Below are 18,766 nucleotides of genomic sequence, written 5' to 3'. Positions count from 1 at the left end.
AGGCTTCTAATGGCAGCTGCAGGGATTCCCACCCGCAGAGTTGCAAGTGCTGCCTTTGAGGGCACAAGCTGGACACGCACAGGAATGCAGAGGGCTACATCTCCCCGGGGTGGAAAGCTGCAGGCCACGAAGATGTTGTTAGAATGCGGTTAATTAAATGGTGATTCTGGCAAATCTGTCTCTGGTGGGGCGTGGGGGAGATGTGGGGTTAGGGTGTATCACACAGTGTTGTAACACTGCACACTCCGAGCCCGGCAGTACTGATGGGGCCCACTGTTCTGGGAGCCATCGCACAAGAAAAGGCAGCAAGGAAACCAGTCACTCAAGTCAGCAGCCCCTTTCCTTCTTTGCCTTTGACCTGCAACGGCTGTGCAGAATTCTCTTAGTGGTCCTTTGCCACCCTCTGCTGCCTCGCTCTCTGCATTGCAAGATGGCATCTTTCCTAAGCTATAAATAATGCTTTGTTTCAGAGTAGCAGCCGTGTTAGTCTGTATTCGCAAAAAGAAAAGGAGGACTTGTGGCACCTTAGAGACTAACCAATTTATTTGAGCATGAGCTTTTGTGAGCTACAGCTTTGTCCATGAGGGGGTAGTTATTGTGCATGAGGGAAATGCCAGCCAGGGGACAGAGATGTGGAGGACAGCTGGGTGTGACTTAGCAAGCACTCTAGGGAAACATTTCTTTGTGCACATGGGCCTGCACTGGATCAAATGGCTCATGGTCTGAACTGCCCCCAAGGCTGGCTGGTGGGGATGCTCAGGTATTGTGTCTTGGTTCTGATCCATACAGATGAGCTTGAGTCATTAAGTACAGACTTGAAGTTCCCAGGGTCTGAAAGGTCTGGTGCTCAGTCCCTGCTTCTCTGCTGTGGGGAGGCTCTTTGGGAGAATGACTCTGTAGGAAAAGAGAAGCAGAGGGAAGCAGCCTGCTGGGATGGACTAAATGCACCGACAGTCCTGTGCTAATGGAGGTGCTGCAGCCTAATGGCTAGGACACAGACCTGCAAATTGGGATCGGGTCCTGGCTCTGCCCTTGCCTTGCTGTGTGGCCTCAGGCAAGGGATTCTGCCTCCGTTTCCCTATCTGTAAAATGGGAATAATGCTACTCATCCACCATCGTAAGATGCTTTGCAATCTCCTGTTGAAAGGGGCTGTACATAGTAAGCGCTAAGCACAGTTGTTTGAGCTTCTGTGTATTAACCGTGTGAGCACCGTGTTTGTGGACTGAAGCATGTGTCTCAGTCCCTCGCATCCTTAGGCTGTGCGGATGAGACCCACAACGAGCAGTAAATGCAACTCCTGCTCAGACTGTGGCACCTGGCAAGGGGGGGAGGAGGACATGTACATGTTGACTGATTCTTTAAGCCTGTAGCAGGAGGGAGGCAGGGGATGGTTTAGGGAGAAGCTCTGTAGTGAAGCAGAGCTTGAGGAGCTTCAGGGATGACCATTATTTGCCCCGGTTCCTATGAAGTCTCTTGTTCAGCGTTTGAAGAAAGCGCCTCTCTCTCGCCGATTACTTTGTCACATGACCGTGAGGAACAGATGTTTGCTTTGAAATGGCAGTAAAAGTTAGCTGCGAGTAGATGACCCAGGGGAGTGTTCGCAGGATCCCAGCTTTTCCCCCTCTAGCTGACTGGTTGAAATCCAGCAGGGATAGCTAGTAAATGAAAGCTCTTAACTCAGGGGTCTTGATCCAGTTTCCAGTGCACAAGGGTGCCAGCCCCCACTGGTGTAACGGGCGTCTTTTGTTGGGACTCTCAGCACAGAGGCCAGGACTGCACAGGCCATGGAGACTGGGCTCCCTTCAGCTCCTCCAGGTCAGGGCTGGGTGAGCCTGGGGGGTTTGTATGTGTTCTCCGATAAGGGGAGGATTTCAGCCTGCAGATCGGTCAGGCTGCCAGCCCCTCCCGCAAACATCACATGGACACACGTGGCGGGGAGGGGAAAGGGTTAATCTGCTGTTGTACCTAGTGCCCTGGCAGTAAAGGAGTTAACACCCGGACTCCCTTTCTTTGGCGACTAAATCCGGTGGCATGGTCTGGGGATAACCTTATTAGTGCTTCAACTGTGGGCTAAATCAATGCCGCTGGGACAGCACAGACCTATAAAATAGCTCTTTGAACTGTAGAAAGAGCCCTGGGAAACAGGGGATGGAGTTTCCTTTGCTGTTTGGTACATGGAGCTTTCCAGCCCACTAAGAAGAGTTAGACATGCGCATTTCCCTATAGCCACAATAACAGCTCCAATAGGTTTATTTTATTCTTTGCAGTTGCATCTGGGATGATTCATGACTTGTCAAAGCTGAGCAGCCACACCTGAGTGACGGAGGCACCGGATCGGTCACGGCAGGGACTTGGTTTAGTTGCTCTGAGATGTTTTTAGCATGGGGGAGTCTGAGAAGGAGGGTGAGCAATGCTTCAGAAGTGACTGTATAATAGGTATTTTGGGGTGAAGACCCACCACGGCCTCCAGTGAGCCACTTGCCCTTCCAGAAATGAATGTGGTTCTTTTGTGTTTGGAAAAATCACCAAAAGCCCAGTGCCTTTGAGTTAGATACTAATTTGAGAAGTAATTATTTGAGATGTGTCTTGGGATCCAAACATCCCTGAACCTGGGTGGGCTTTTGAAATCCAAGCCTGAACCCGAATTTCTCGGAAGGTCCCAGTTGCTGTAATGGGCCAACCCCAACCACAAACACCCCCTCCAACGTCCCCTTTTGGGTTGAGACGCCCAGCCCCCTTTCCCTCTTGCTGCAGTACCATGAGGCTCCAAAGTCCCACAGAGAAACTTAGCAGAGTCTTTGCGCGACTTAAGTTTGCACTTGCGGGAGGAGGCCCAGTGGAACTCTGAGGAGGCTGGTGCTGCCAGGAGGAGATGGAGTGAACATGTGTAGTGCCGTGGTCCTCTGTTCGCTGCCCTTATGCCTGTAGATCCTGACTTACAGCGGAGCACAGAGCACCACCACCAACTGTTGGTCTGCATGCAGGAATCACTGGGTGAGGTTCTCTGGCCTGGGTAAGGCAGGACATCCGATTACGTGATCATAACGATCTCTTTGAGCCCTAAAATCTGACTTCTTGGAACGTTGGTGCTCAAGAGTTTTCCCCGAGGCAGGATGGTCTGTGTGATCAACCCACAGGATTCGTTTCTTTGTTGGTCCCCACCTCATGGTGCGAAAGTAGGGGGCATTAATTCTGTGTACGGGTAGACAACACGGGGTCTGGTCTGAGAATCACAAGTGTTGCCGATACCTCTGGTTAGGGGGAGGAGAGAAGCCAGGCTAGACGGCAAGATGAGGGGCGAGAAACATTGCCATTGCCTTGCGAACCAGAGCTCTTTCCTCATGCAAGCCGGCATGGGAGCCAGCCAGTCTTGTCCGGATCCATATTCAGCCCTGGGCTACACATAAAATGTAGATTGAGGTGAAAAATTCACACTCCCTGGACACTGTAGGTAAACTGATCTAACTCCTGGTGTAGACATGTGTAGGTTGATGGAAGAATTCGTCTGTTGACCTAGATGCTGCCACTTGGGGAGGGGGAGTGCCTCCCTCGACAGAGATCCCCCTTCCGTCACTGTAGGAAGTGTCTACATGACCGTGCTATAGAAGCATGACATAGCACAACACAGTGCCCTCGGTGTCTAACTAAAAGCCTTAGTAAGAGCAGGGATGGGACAAGAAGATTCTTTCTGATAGCCGGGAGAAATCCCACTTTTGGCTGGAGACTTGGCATGGGCCACTGTTGGAGGATTCTGGGCCCAATCCTGTGCCCACTGCAGTCAATGACAAAGTGCTCATTGACTTCAATAGGAGCAGGATTGGACACTGGGACTGATCTGATCTGAACCCAGGGGTGCTCTTGAAGTTGGGTGCAGCGTTGTGTAATGCAAATCTTTGTGGGGGGAAGTGGAGCTCAAACACTCTGAGTGCTCTCCATGATATTTGTGTCTTGGCAGAAATCTGGAAGCAGCACGGGGTTTTACAGTCTTATCTAGTATTCTAGTTGCTCCTTGAGGAGCAAATCCCCTTTTAAAGGGAGGCTAAGCAGCTCTGATTTAGGGGCTGTCTGCGCGTGCCGAGCAGAAGGTTCGGCATGCTGGGCCAGGTCTTCAGCCGGCGTAAATGGCATTGCTCCATTGATTTCAATGGAACTGCACTGGCTTAGACGCTGGGACAGATCTCCAGGAGCCAGAGCTCTATAGATACTCGTGCATCAATTCCACTGGCAGGAATTTAAGGCCTCTGGCCAATGAGAAGTTCTGAATCCCACCACCTTCTCCCCCACAGTGACTTCTTTCTAGAAAAAGCCTTTGGCACTCCTCCTCCAATTGTTTGCACTGATTGTGTTTAATATTTGTTTTCAGAAAAGACTGGGGAGGTGGAAAGGGACAGGAGGAGAGGTGTGTACTCAGAGTGCAGAGCTTTCAAAAGACAAGGGGAAGGTGGGGGAGTGAGGTAATATCTTCCATTGGTGAGAGAGACACACACTTTCGAGCTTACACAAAGCTCTTCTTCAGGTCTGGGAAAGGTACTCGGAGTGTCCCTTGAAATATGTTAACTACTTATGCTAAACAATCTGTTCCACTTTTTATTTAGCTGTGACACTCCGAGTACCTTTCCCAGACCTGAAGAAGAGCTCTGTGTAAGCACCAAAGCATCTCTCTCACACCAACAGAAGTTGGTCCAATTAAAGACATTACCTTCCCCACCTTGTCTCTCTAGTATCCTGGGACCAACACAGCTACAACAGTTCATATGAGCTTTAAAAAGGCAAACAGTGCGGTCTCCCTGTAGGGCCCTCTGAGTTCCTAGGGTTAGTCTTTGACACAGGTCTGTGTTAGCATGGTTCTAAAGAAGTCCTTGTCCCAGCTGAGCTGAGAATTTGGACTAGAGCTGCACTGGCAACAAGGATGCTGTGAATGAGTTGTCCGGCATGAATCAGGATGACCAGTTTTTGAGCAGGGGTGGTTAGTAGCATGGTTCAAGCCATTGTGTGGATCCGATCTAAAGGCTTAGTGTGCTAGAGGGACTTGCAAGTATATGTGGTAAAGACTGAAGCAACTCCAGAGCATTATTCAGAGGGCTGGAACGACACCAGAATGACTATTTGGAGAGAGATTTTGGCCAAAGGGCCACCAGCCTTGGGAAAGAAGTGATTCATCTGTAGCGTGTAGAAATCAGCTCAGGTTTGAAAATACAAGTGGTACTTCTGTAGTGCCCGGGGTAGGGGTGAGTGGGTCACCTAATCATAGAATATCAGGGTTGGAAAGGACCTCAGGAGGTCATTTAGTCCAACCCCCTGCTCAAAGCAGAACCAATCCCCAGTTTTTGCCCCAGATCCCTAAATGCCCTCCTCAAGGATTGAACTCACAACCCTGGGTTTAGCTTCACCTCCACTTCACAAGGGAGGAAACTGAGCCTCTGGGAGGTTAATTGACTTGTCTTGGGTCACATTAGAGGTCAGAAGAGGAGATCCGAATAGAGCCCAGGCTCCTAGTCCTGTGTTCTGCCCATTAGACTTCCTCTCTCCTCCTCAAGTGTTATGAACAACCCTTGACTGAGTTACAGCTTCCCATCAAAGCCAAGCCAAGGAAGCCAGACGAGCCTTCTGTAAATAGAAACTGAAGATAGGTTTGTACGGAAATCTTGGGAACAAAAGAACCATCCTGTGTATTGCATGGTTCTGCCAGGAATCATCAGAGTTTCCAAAAACTGGTCACTGCGTTCCTTCTGCGATCAGCCCTGTGAGGTCTAGCTTTATCCCCTGATTTACTGGCTGGAGGGGTGTGATACTGAATCCCTTTTCTCTGAGCACTGGGGTTCCATCTCTAGTTCATACTTCTTGATACTTTTCTAGTAGACGAGTGGACTCAATACTGTGTCTTTCTCCAGACTTGGGAAAGCCCAGACAGATTTGCAACAGCACCGTGCTCTACAGCCTAACTGCAGAAAACGCTTGCAGTAATTTACGCACATCTTTTGGTTTGTTTTTGCTAGCAGGTCAGAGACTTTAGCAGATGTAATTCACATCCATTAGCAAGGCAAGCAGTGATGACCTCCTGCTGCCCTGTCCAGCTGCTGGTGGCCTGGTGTTATTCCCCACATGCCCTCTGCATTTCTCAGGAATTCCAAATGCAGTATTCTCCCCCCACCCCCAGCACATTTCTAGTAAGAGATTCTGAGTTATTCCCTCTTCCCCCTACCAACATCACAACCTTTCACCGTGAAATGCAAAACATTCTACCCAACTGATTTAAGAGTCCATAAAGCAGAATGACAGGTTTCAGAGTAGCAGCCGTGTTAGTCTGTATTCGCAAAAAGAATAGGAGGACTTGTGGCACCTTAGAGACTAACCAATTTATTTGAGCATAAGCTTTCGTGAGCTACAGCTCCACAGTATGCATCCGATGAAGTGAGCTGTAGCTCACGAAAGCTCATGCTCAAATAAATTGGTTAGTCTCTAAGGTGCCACAAGTCCTCCTGTTCTTTTCACAAAGCAGAAGAGACCCATAGAATTAAATGACTATGCACCATAAGAGTACACAGGGCATGTCAGACAAACAAAGGGGCTCGGACATTGCAGGGAGATCATCAGGGTAGGAAGGCTTCATGAAAGTGGGTTTTAAAGAGAAATCTGAAGGAGCTGCAGGAGGATGCATGGTGCAGTTGGGGGGTGTTCCAACCACAGGGTGAAAAAGGATGCAAAGCCAGGCACAAGAGATGACAGAGCATTAGGAGAGGGGTTGTTATGACAAAGCAGTTGAAAACAACCCTCTTTCTGCTCTAAGTACGTACCAAGGCCCAGATTCAGGATGCCAGGTGACCCCTCTGACACCTGCTGACCTCCTAGCCTCTCCATACGCTAGTCCAAGTGGCTGTGATAATGTTATTGCAGAGGAAACAGAGCCCCTGAGGCAAAGGCACTTTCAAAATAGTTTGTTTTAAAATGTCACCTACGTCTGCAGGCAGTAGCCCCTACTCTGCTGGGTTCTTAGTTCACTTTTAAGAAACTATGCACAGCTTCCTTCTCTTCAATTTGTCTGGGGCTTGGGCTGTAAAATAAGAATGAATCACCCACAGGCTGTCTAAGCACTTCCCAAGTGTTACTGACGCCATGGGGAAGGCTGGTTACCTCTATTTTACAAATGGGGAAATGGAGTCACGTTAAGGGCCAGGTTTTCAAAAAAGCTTGGCATCCAGCTGCTCCCACTGAAAACAGTGGAGTGGGATTCTCCACGATTGTCAGTGGGAACTGCGCTCTCGAATATCCCACTGCATGTGACCTGAACAAGGTCACAGAGCATGTAATTGATAGGTTTCAGAGTAACAGTCGTGTTAGTCTGTATTCGCACGAAGAAAAGGAGTACTTGTGGCTCCTTAGAGACTAACCAATTTATTTGAGCATGAGCTTTCGTGAGCTACAGCTCACTTCATCGGAGAACAGAACTCCCCATTCCTTCCTCTCCAGCCCATGCGCTGACCACTCCCAGGCAGGCACTGAAATGGTGCCTGTTTTGTGCGCTCCAAGCAGGGGGAGCTCGGCTACTTCTGCTTTTCATGCTTACAGGAGTCCTGTATGGATGAACTAAATGGCACAGAATTACAGAACAAAGTAAAGACACCATGAGCTAAAACTTCCCTACTTGCCACATTATTAGCAGCTGGAGACGTTAATAATCACAACTGAATCTAATCAACACCTGAAAGTAGCCTCTCCGGGAGCTGTGTGGGCAGCACAGCCCCTTCTCCCTTCAGCGCTGCTACAGAGGTCTAAAAAGAACAAATATATTAAAATATCATAAACATATCAGAGCACAGGACCAGTCGGGGCCTATCTCCCAAAATGGTCTCTATTTAGAGGACGCTTCAAAGGATTTGGCAAAACTCCATCCAGCACATCTCACAAGGAGTCAGTCTGTTCCTGGATTGGCCAATCACCCTGACCAAGGTGAAATTCTCTCCTGTGTAGAGTGTGTACAAAGTCTAGGTGCTGCTTGAGTAGCACACTGGTCATGTGCTGGCCCTCTGCAGAGGGGAGAACGGCAGTCCCTGGACTGTCTCACATTCTCTAAGTATTTTGGGAGGGGTAAATCAGAAAACCGAGCCAGGCTCAGTACTGTAGCTTTGGTCTGAATTAGAGCAGAATGGCTCAAAGGTCTAAAATTAGACAACAGAGTTAGCTCTGGTTCCTTCACTGCTTTCAGACACACCTTACCTGGGGGAAGGAGGGAGCAGCCCAGCCATGAAGTGTAAATACCCAGGATTGCCCCTGCCCTGCCACTATTGCATAAGGGAGTTAGGGAAAGCCTCTTGCTTTGGCTGCTTGCTGCTGAAAAAGAGGCGAGATCTACCCAAGGGTCCTATGCCTGTTCGGAAGTGTGAAACTGTAACTTTTCATAGCCCTTCATAGAGCTCTGAAAAACAAAGCGGTGGGAGGGGGCAAGAGCTGCTGCTGCTCCCTAAGGAAATGGGCTGAGAAAACGACCAGGGAACCAAAACCACTGCAGAAATACAGTTAGCTTTCAACCCAAGCTATAAGAGGCCCTTATTTCCCTCTGAGCCTGCTGTCCTGTAGAGATTAGCTCTCGGCTCACTGGGCTTGACTGGCAGCCGGAAAAGCTGGTCCCACACTGAACACAACAGGAGGCCAGCTGAGTCAGCCTTTGTACCTGTCAGGAAATCATTCATAAAACTGACACATGGACCAGGACACAACAGTACTCTCCTCACCCGCCCCCTGCTAAGGCTGCTGCAGTAGGAACTGAGGAAAGTGCTCCATCTGTTTTTCAAAATTCTCGCTGTCCCCCTCCCCTGCTCAGTGTCTGACTCCAGCATTCCCTTCCCCCTTGCACTGCTAACAGCAAGAAAGTAAGTAAGTTCAGGACCAGAGAGAGCGTGGTCAAACACCACTCCCCACATCACTCTTAGACCAAGACCTGGGCGTGGCTGTGGAGGTGAAGAAGGGGATGAGACTTGCTGTGCAGTGAAGTCAAAGTTGTTTCATTAGATTTCTTGTCGTGTCTCTGGAGGCCAGGTCTCCTCCCAGACCTGACAGTCCAATGTAGAGAGATCCACTTCCATTTTAACCCACTGCAGTTGATGTTCCTTCATGCTCATGCCACAGAAACGTTTTGAGTCACAGCATCCAGGGCTCCACTCAGGCCATCTCACACAGCTCATTTCCAAAGCAGCACAGTCATGCACAGTCAAGTACGCAGGATGAAAGGGGGTATTACAGGGCTAGCCAAGACCTTTGGTAGCACAGGAAGGTCACTTCACATTACAGAGGCATTGTGGGTGCTCTAATGCTGCCTATCAGAGAGACTTCCCCAGGGACTGTCAGGCTGCAGAGCGGGAGCCCTTAGCTGGAGGACATAAGGCCTCAGCACTCACCACGCCAGAACTTAAGGCAGGGGAGCAGGTTAGATTGTCCTAGATCTGCAGCTGAGAGTGGCACCTTTCAGGGTGTCACTGTATTCCACCCCCCACTACAACTATCATGTAATAGTGACAACCTAGGAGCAGCAGGGCTGGGAGAAACCATAGGAACAAGCAGCAGAAATCTTAAGGCAGAAAGGCCCCTCTTCTTGACGCGACTCTTCGGCTTTTCTATGTGAGATAGTGGTGGGGGGACAAGGAATGTTTTAAGGAGGGATTTTATTTCTCAGGGTTTTATTTCCAGTTTCCAATTTTGTGTGACAAAGCAGGGATCCCTTATGAATGGAGTGTGACACCGGGAAAGAAAAATGCAAATATTGGCCTTGAGTCAATCTGGGACATTTCAAGTAGGATTCCCCCATGTTACTCTCTTCAAACATAAGACACCATTCTCATTTGTCACTTGGTCCTACTTACAAAAGATAATGGGGGGTTATATTTTCCTGTAACAGATTAAAATTAGCATGTAATACTGCACCCAAAGGGCAATCTGTCAAAGTTCTGGTATTTATTTATAATCTCACTGTGCATGGTTTTAATGGGATGGGAATGTTGCAACTGGAAGAGAAGTGATTTAAGAAAGGAAGGTCTCATGTTTGATCATTCATTGAAACTAGCTAGGAAGGAGACTCTGCTTATTGCAGGACTTAATTATTTTAGGTGTTGGCTGCATGCTAGTTCAAGCTCTTATTCCTACACATGGTTCTTTCCATCATACGTGTTATGACTAGAGTTGCATGTGAAGATCTCACCTCCTCAGGAACACTTAGTGTTGGAAAGAGAATACGTTGCAAGAGGGATCACCTTTCAGAAGACCTGTCCCAAGAGGTGTGCTTAAAGTGAATTTAGGCTGATAAAAGGTGCTAGTGACAACCCTGGAGAATGAAATCTAGTCATCCACAAAACAGGTCTAGGTGAGGGCAGCAGTAGGTAGTTCAAGCCCTCTGTTTGGCCCTAGAATTCAAAGTGAAGAGTTCATCTTCCCAAGAGACTAACAAGTGTGACAAATGTACTAGGAAGTAGAAGACTTATTTCACCCAGACTTATTTCACTGTCTTTAAGAGCTCTTCACTAGAATCATATGTTTGTTCAGAAAACCGGGGGATTTGTCTTATTATCAGGGTGACATTTTTTTTAAATAAAAGCCCAGTGTTCTCCCATGTCTACCATTTAATAATAATTTCCATAATGAGGCATTATGGGGCAGTACATTATCAGTCAAGTTCTTAACACGAGAATAAGAGCTTTGATGTGGAACACTGCTAACTAATTCATCTAGTTAGGATTCTCTCTTTTTTTTTAAATGGTCTTTACTCACAAGTTTGCTTTATCTCTTTTATACAAGGCCAATACAAAAGGAAGCAGGACACTAACATGGATTCCTAGCTTGCATACCTCTATAAATGTCTACATAGCTCTGACAATATTTTCTTCTAATGGTTACTACAGAAAAGCAATACGAGTACTTATGTCTGTAGCTACTAAATATTTGTAAAAGTTTCAGTCTCTGAAGGACAGAAATATAAAAATTTTTAAAGACCATTTCCATTCTGGGTCCAGAACTATTTGACAGTGTTGTTTATTAAACAGTGCAATCTTCATCTAATATGTTACAAATCTGCGGAGTTAAGATCAGACATGTTGGCCCACAAGGAGAAATTACCCCTCTATGGTATAAATGCAGTCCCTTGGGGTTTCAGCTGAAACATTCCAGACTGGTTTTGACTCGTTCCATCTCATGCAGAAAACTGTAGAACTGTGGCAATGTTAACTCTGAAAAAGGAGAGGAAAAAAACCCCCCAGCTATATTTAAAGTCCCATGTCTAACACAAAGCTATTCACATCCATATCAAGGAGCAATTTTCATCCCCACCTGGGCTGGATTGTATTAGAGATTCTAGCTCTTAACATGCTTTTCTACACAACGTCATTTGAATGTAACAGGATTCCAGGCAAAGATTTTCATAATATGACAGACATTGGGATTGCCCTCATTTCTGTTAGTATGCTGCTCTCCAATGACTACTTCTAAAGGCTCCAATTGTCAGAGCTTTATGGTATATATTTTGATATGCATAGATATGAAGACCCTCCACACAGTCATTACTTCTCAATTATTTCCTACAGTGCCACCATCTGGGACAGGTCAGGGTTGGAATAGTTGTGAGCATCTATAGTCAGTGCTTCAACAGCAGTGGCTTTCAACCTTTCCAGACTCCTGTACCCCTTTCAGGAGTCTGATTTGTCTTGTGTACCCCCAAGTTACACCTCACTTAAACTACTTCCTTACAAGATCAGACATAAAAATACAAAAAGGTCACTGCATACTATTACTGAAAAATTGCTTGCTTTCTTATTGTTACCATATAATTATAAATCAATTGGAATACAAATACTATATTTACATTTCAGTGTATAGCAGGGATCGGCAACCTTTGGCACACGGCCTGTCAGGGAAATCCACTGGTGGGCCGGGATGGTTTGTTTACTTGCAGAGTCCGCAGGTTCAGCCGATGGCAGCTCCCACTGGCCGCGGTTCGCCGTTCCAGGCCAATGGGGGCTGTGGGAAGCAGCGGCCAGCACATCCCTCGGCCCGTGCCAGTTCCCGCAGCCCCCATTGGCCTTTAACGGGGGTCCGCAGCCAGTGGGAGTTGAGATTGGCCGAACCTGCGGATGCTGCAGGTAAACAAACCGTCCCGGCCCGCCAGCAGATTTCCCTGATGGGTCGCATGCCAAAAGGTTGCCGATCCCTGGTGTATAGGGCAGAGAGCAGTATAAACAAGTCACTTTATGAAATTTTAGTTTGTACTGACTTCGCTAGTGCTTTTTATGTAGCCTGTTGTAAAACTAGGCAAACATCTAGATGAGTTGATGTATCCCCTGGAAGACCTCTGCGTACCCCAATGGTACACACATCCCTGGTTGAGAACCACTGTTCTATAGTGATCCCCTGCTGGGAGCTGGGTCTCATTGAGCTCATTGAGATCCAATGAATATATGTGACGGTTCTATAAATACTTGGACTCTCAAATACATTTCAAAGGCTTCATGAAATACTTCTGAAGTCCCTTCATGAAATGTTTCTGCTCTAGAACTCCCCACTGAAGTTAGTTAACTCACCTACATACACGTGATCCGTTTGGCTTCCGTTTTTAACCACCAGTTTCAACTGGGAAGGAATCAGACATTTAAATTGAAATAGCCGAGCATCTCAAAAATCAAGGCATCAAACGTTAGTTTCAGACAGCATAGACTATTGTAGAGAGACCACTTCTTCAACTAGTCTTCCAGGAAAAGCTACTATAGGGGTAGATCCTTCAGAGATCATCCTAAGGAGTGTCTTTTATCTAAGTAAATCAAACCAACCTCTCGTACACAATATCAGGACCTCTACTAGACTGCAAATGCCGGTACCTCATCATCCCTACGGTTGGCCACAAATCTCCTTAGATAAGTGAAGCATGCAGAAAAAGCAGCAGCACTGTACTGGTTTTAGCTGATGTCTTCAAGAAATCAGAAGCAGAGCCAACTCCAAATGCCATACTCTTGGGTTCCCTTGGCTCCCACTGGAGTCAGCACCAGCAGGTTCATCCCTTTAGCTTGTCCTTTACCAAGTGATGAACTACAACCCATTCCCTAAACTCTCATTTTGGGAGACTTACCTGTAAGAAAATACTTCCCACTTTTTCCAGTTCACTGCTCCCTGCAGTCACTGTGAAATGGAGAGAAGAGATGGCAGATAACTCCCCTGAGGTCTAAAGTAGATTAGTTAAGTGAAATTATTTCAAGAGAGTCTACAGCTAAGAACTGCTGCTGGATTTCAGCCTTGACATCAAACAGACACTCCAGCCTACTCATGTCTTGCATCTATTACCTCCAAATTTCCACTCCATATCTATAAGCTGGTTAATCATCAGCGTCTGTCCAACAGCCAGGCGTGTCAGGGTGGGGGAATTCAGCTTCCACTGTAGGTGCAAAAAATGGACACTAACCAATTGATGCAAAAATACTACTCCTTACCGTACTACCTGTAGCTCCAACACCAATAAGCAATTGGGCAGAGCTCCAGCAGAAGCATAAAGCAGATGTACATGCAGCACATATCAAGGGACTGCATAAATGCCAAAAAATGAAAATGGACGGGGGTATAAGTTTAAAAAATGTATTTATTTTTATGTAGTTGATTTAGGCATTTTTGAAAATTTTGCCATGGGACCAATTTAACATGTTAATGCAAAAAGTCCTGTATTTATTTATTTGGATAACGCTGAGGTTCAATGCAAGCAAAGGCAGAAACAGAATCAAAGCCACACTTAATTGCCGCAGTCAAAACTGTTTAAGGTGCTTATATGCTACAATGCATATGCCATGCCAAATCAGAAGTACTGCTTAGACAAAACGTTTCATTCCAGTTGTCATGGCATCTTTAGTTTATGATTTTCATAAGGTATGAAGCAACAGACAGCCTGACTTCTTGGGACCTCTGAATATGTGGCCACAAGTTTATGAAACCACCCTGTCCCAATGAGTGTTTTTTTTTTTTTTAAAGTTAAGAAGAAAAGGAATTCTACTAATACCTGCTCTGCAAAATAACTAGCTTTCTCTTCACTGAGCCCTGTAGGAGAAACCACACAAGATTAACAAAATAAAAACCAATGAATATTTAATATTTAGTAAAGTCAAGTGACCTACCCAGAGCAATGAAATCTGCTCGGACTTGTTCAGATGACAGATTCCTCTTCAGGGCCCCTAGAATAAACCGTGCAAAAGGAGGAAATCATTTTTACTGAAATACAGCATTGCACTGTGTTAAGTCAAACACACACAGGGACAGAGAGGTTTTAACAGGATGTTTTTGTTCTCCAGTTGTGCTGTTCAGCAGCTTGCTACTCACCAAAGTAGGAAATACTGTTGTCTCCTACTGTACCTTAGTAGACACCAAAGCTACTGCTTAAAGCGTCAGTCGGATGCATGTGCATGAGAGCAAGATGAAGCTACATTGTTGGTCTCCATGGTAATGGCACCAGCAGCTTCGTTTTGAAGTTACTGCTTTTTCCCTTACAGAAGCTTTGCTTGTTAACGGCTGGCAAGCTACTAATTTGACCTACCTGCTGCGTTCTGGATGGTGGGTGGGACCATGTGCCTGTAACATTTTCTCCTGCTGTGCCTGCCTGCTTTGTTCTTGGGGAGCAGGCTGCACACTGAAATTTACAAGGACCCTGTTCTCTAAAGCCAAGAGAAGGAGTCTGTCCGGTAAATTTTGATAGACTGCCTGCCCCACACGGCTTTGTATCCGTATTGTACATAAGCACTCAGTGAAGTTATCAGAACAGATGGCAGGTATCGTTCATGGTATCTCAGCCCTGACAAAAATGATACAAGGATTTGAGGATAAGGCATATAAATAGCAACCAAGGGAGCTAAATGTATGTTGTCTAGAAAAGAAAAGCCTCAGAATGGGGAAAATTATGATTTCTGACTGTTAATACCTTCAAGGTAGCTATATAAAAGGAGGAAGGAAATTTTTTCACTGCCTTTTATGCTAGCAGGAAAAGGAGAAATGGCCTGAAGCTACAAAAAGAAAATTTAATACAAGCAAAATGCTAGAAGAAAATTTGCACTTAAGTACTATGGTGATGGGAAGTACAGAAAAATCTAAGACCAACAGATAATAGTAAAGGTAACGGATGAACAGGAGACACTCCCAAGGGAGGTGGTTGAAGCACACAGCCACTGCAGATTGCTGAGAATAAGTTGGCTACGGTGGTAGCAGGATTGCTGTAGGGAATAATCTTGTACAACAAAGTGGTCAGACTGAATGACTCTGCTGGTCTTTTCTGGCTCCGCTATGTGTGATTAACATACACTTGTTTTGGGGAGCTGCTCATAGATAAGTGTTTCTCTAAAAGGAGGCTGCAAGGATAGAAGTCATCTTAACACAGTTTTAAATGGCTCTGATTTCCAGAGTCTTCTAATGGGGTCTCAATTTGCTCAGCCCTCTATCTGATGAAGCTCATCTGCCTACTGGGAAGTACAATGCTGCATCATGTAGATGGCAGCTGCTACAGGGTTTTTGTCTGAAGATAAAATTGCACTAGTTTCACCAAATATATTAATTTTTACAGGTGCAAGTTAAACCAATAGATGTGTGGGTTGGATGGATCACCTGATGATTACCTGTTCTGTTCATTCCCTCTGGGGCACCCAGCATTGGCCACTGGGCTAGATGGACCTTTGGTCTCACCCAGTCTGACTGTTCTTATGTGTCCTCATAAAGGATTTCTGTAGGTTCAACTAAAATATTTTTTTAACAGACTTTAGTTAAGCCAGTGGAACTTGTGTATAGACATGGCTTAAGAGACAACAGCCTGATGAACTGAACAGGGATTCTTCAACAGAGAGAGGGATTTCTAAAGTATGTTTGAGAACTCATTTTTAATTCTTGATTACTGCTTACTTAGCAATCAAAGGTTCTATCCTGCAAGCTGATGGGCACAGTGAAATCAGTGGGGCTCTAGATGGATTAGTGTGCAGGCACAAACACAGCAGTTCCTTTCAGGCTCAAACCAAGAGTAACATTCTCACACACACACAACCATTTCCAGGCTACTCACCATTAGGTATCAAGAGGATACTTTTGATAATATTTTTCAGAGGACCTAGGCTGATTTCATTCATGGTGGCAAATTCAGAGAGCTGAGTCAGAAACCTTTCTACCTGCAGACAGCAAAGAGAAGAGACAAAGCCTTAACGCTGCGCTCATCTCATCTGACCGCTGCAATCAAACCCATCTCCACATTGTGCTGCAGAGGCCTTACCTCCTTGGGCTCTGTTAAAAAGCTGAAGACTACATCAGTCAGTGCTGAGAATTGCTGTGAAGAAATAGGACAGTGTCACTAAACCAGGGACTAGCAGGCTACATTTCTCACTCACCTCTTCCAAATTCTCCCCACAGATCCTTGAAAGTGGAACATCTGCTGTTCTGCGTTAACACCCTTCTCCTATTCAGTGCAGCTCTAGAGGCCCAGATTCATTTCACCACTATACAGTTTACTTCACAGCACTTCGGTGGCCACCTCCCTCCAATGGCAAGAAGGAAATAACGCTTCCCCACACAACTTTCTGGCTTTGTGGAGGTCACTCACTGATCCTTTTGGAATACTCTGTCTTCAAGTTTCAGAGTAGCAGTCGTGTTAGTCTGTATTCGCAAAAAGAACAGGAGTACTAGTGGCACCTTAGAGATGAACCCATTTATTTGAGCATCAGCACGATGCATCCGATGAAGTGAGCTTCAAGAAAGCTTATGCTTAAATAAATGGGTTCCTCTCTAAGGTGCCACAAGTATTCCTGTTCTTTCTGTCTTCAAGACTATTCACACAGCTAGCAGCTGCGGCTGGAAAGGATTTTGTATGGCGCTGAGGTAGCACAAGAGGATGCAACCCAAGTTCAGCATTTAGAGGCACAACAGGAGAAGGGCCGTGGACCTACCCTGGTATTTCCACAACTTTACAGGGTATCTGGACTGCTGCTGTCGCAGCTAACGTCCATTACCTCCCCATCATGTAAGCATGTTGTATGTAACCTCTACCCGCAAATAGAGACCGGGGGTCTGTCTCCCTAACATTTTTGTAAGGAGCTTCTGAGGCTAGATGGTCCGTTGCTGCCAGGGCTCTGGGGCCAGGGTAGGCAAAAGGAACCAGGGGTAGTTGCCGCCCTTCTGAAGGGGATTAAGCTGGGCCCACCCTTACGGTTCCCAGGGGGTTCGACGAGTGGGTTCGAAACAACTGCGGGCAAACGGGGGGAGGCCGGAGCGGCCGCTCAGAGCCGCAGCGCCGAGCCCCGGCAGGGCAGCCCGCCCAGGGGCCTCCCTGAGAGTTTGGCTCAACCCCAGAAACAAGGACGGGGAGCCCGAACGGCTGCAGGTGCCCGGGTACCAGGGAGGGAAGAGGGCCACTCTCACGCCCCCCTGGCTGGCTACCGCAGCGGTGAGCCCCCGGGGCGGGAGAGGCGCCGCCGGCCCGGCCCGGGGGGGGGGGGGGGCAAACGCACCCTGCGCCCCGGGCACCGCGCCGGGCCTCGGGCTCTCCCCCGCCGGGCTGCTCAGCGGCGGGGGCGGGGGGGGGGCAGCGGCGACCCCCCCGCACAGATTAAAAACGCGGGGGGGGCATCGGTTTAACACCATGAGAAATGCCGGGGGCGAAGCGGGTTTCGGGGGGCCGGGGCCGGCCGCTCGCGACCCCCCCAGTCTGAGACACCCCCCCCCCCGGGCCCGAACCGGCTCGCCCCGGCCCGGCAGCCCTCGGCCTGCGGGAGGGAAGCAGCCCCCGGCAGCCCCGGCCGAGCCGCACAAGGGCCCGTGCCCCGGCCCCGGCCCCGGCCCCGCACCTCGGCGCGCAGCTGGTTCAGGCTCCGCATGGCGCCGCTCCCCGCCGGCCCCGGCCCCGCGTCCCGGCCGCGCTGCCCCATGTCCCGCCGGGCCCCGCCCCGCGCCGCCGCCGCCGCCGCCTCAGCCTGAGCGTTGGCGGCCGCACTTTCCGCGCGCGCGGCGCCGCCCCCCCCGCCCGGGCCCCCCGCGGCCCCCCGCCCTGCCCCCCGCCTGGGGCCCCCCGCCCCCTCCCCTGGGCCCCCCGCGACCCCCCGCCCTGCCCCCCGCCCGGGCCCCCCCGCGACCCCCCGCCCCCTCCCCTGGGCCCCCCGCGACTCCCCGCCTTGCCCCCCGCCTGGGGCCCCTCGACTGGGCTCCCTACCCCTCGCCCGCCCCCTCACCTGGCCTCCCCGCCTGGGCCCCCCGCGACCCCCACCCCCTCCCCTGGGCCCCCCGCGACCGCCCGCGCCCTGCCCCCCGCCTGGGGCCCATCATCTGGGCTCCCTACCCCCTGCCTGCCCCCCCGCCCCCTCCTCTGGGCCCCCCCACGACCCCCCCACCCTGCTCCCTGCGTGGAGCACCTCACCTGGGCTCCCTGCCCCCCGCGACCGCCCGCGCCCTGCCCCCCGCCTGGGGCCCCTCACCTGGGCTCCCTACCCCCGGCCTGCAACCCCCGCCCCCTCACCTGGGTCCCCCGCGACTGCCTGCGCCCTGCCCCCTGCGACCCCCCGCCCCCTCACCTGGCCCCCCCGCGACCGCCCGCGCCCTGCCCCCCGCCTGGGGCCCCTCACCTGGGCTCCCTACCCCCCGCCTGCCACCCCCCGCCCCCTCACCTGGGCTCCCCACTACCCCCCTGCCCCCTCACCTGGGCTCCCTGCCCCACCCGCGCCTTCCCCCCCCACCTGGGGCCCCTGTGCCCCCACTTGGGCCCCTGCACTCTGACCGCCTGGTACCCCCTATGCC

General features: G+C 49.3%; 1 protein-coding gene across 1 annotated transcript; it reads right to left on the bottom strand.

Annotated features, from left to right (window-relative positions):
- Positions 1-11,001: 11,001 nt before the first annotated feature.
- On the bottom strand, positions 11,002-17,907 carry COMMD7 (COMM domain containing 7). Its single transcript, XM_048820559.2, has 9 exons — positions 17,824-17,907; positions 16,257-16,310; positions 16,053-16,155; positions 14,131-14,187; positions 14,016-14,053; positions 13,313-13,403; positions 13,101-13,150; positions 12,559-12,607; positions 11,002-11,211 (listed from the first exon to the last, which is right to left on the bottom strand). Exons 1-9 carry the CDS (start codon positions 17,902-17,904, stop codon positions 11,135-11,137), a joined length of 600 nt encoding a protein of 199 aa, XP_048676516.2. The 5' UTR covers positions 17,905-17,907; the 3' UTR covers positions 11,002-11,134.
- Positions 17,908-18,766: the final 859 nt, after the last annotated feature.

The sequence above is a fragment of the Caretta caretta genome, chromosome 13 (assembly GCF_965140235.1).
Source record: "Caretta caretta isolate rCarCar2 chromosome 13, rCarCar1.hap1, whole genome shotgun sequence".
NCBI classification, from domain to species: domain Eukaryota; kingdom Metazoa; phylum Chordata; order Testudines; family Cheloniidae; genus Caretta; species Caretta caretta.
Note: the sequence above shows the minus strand (reverse complement) of the source record. Positions and strands in the feature narration are given on the sequence as shown.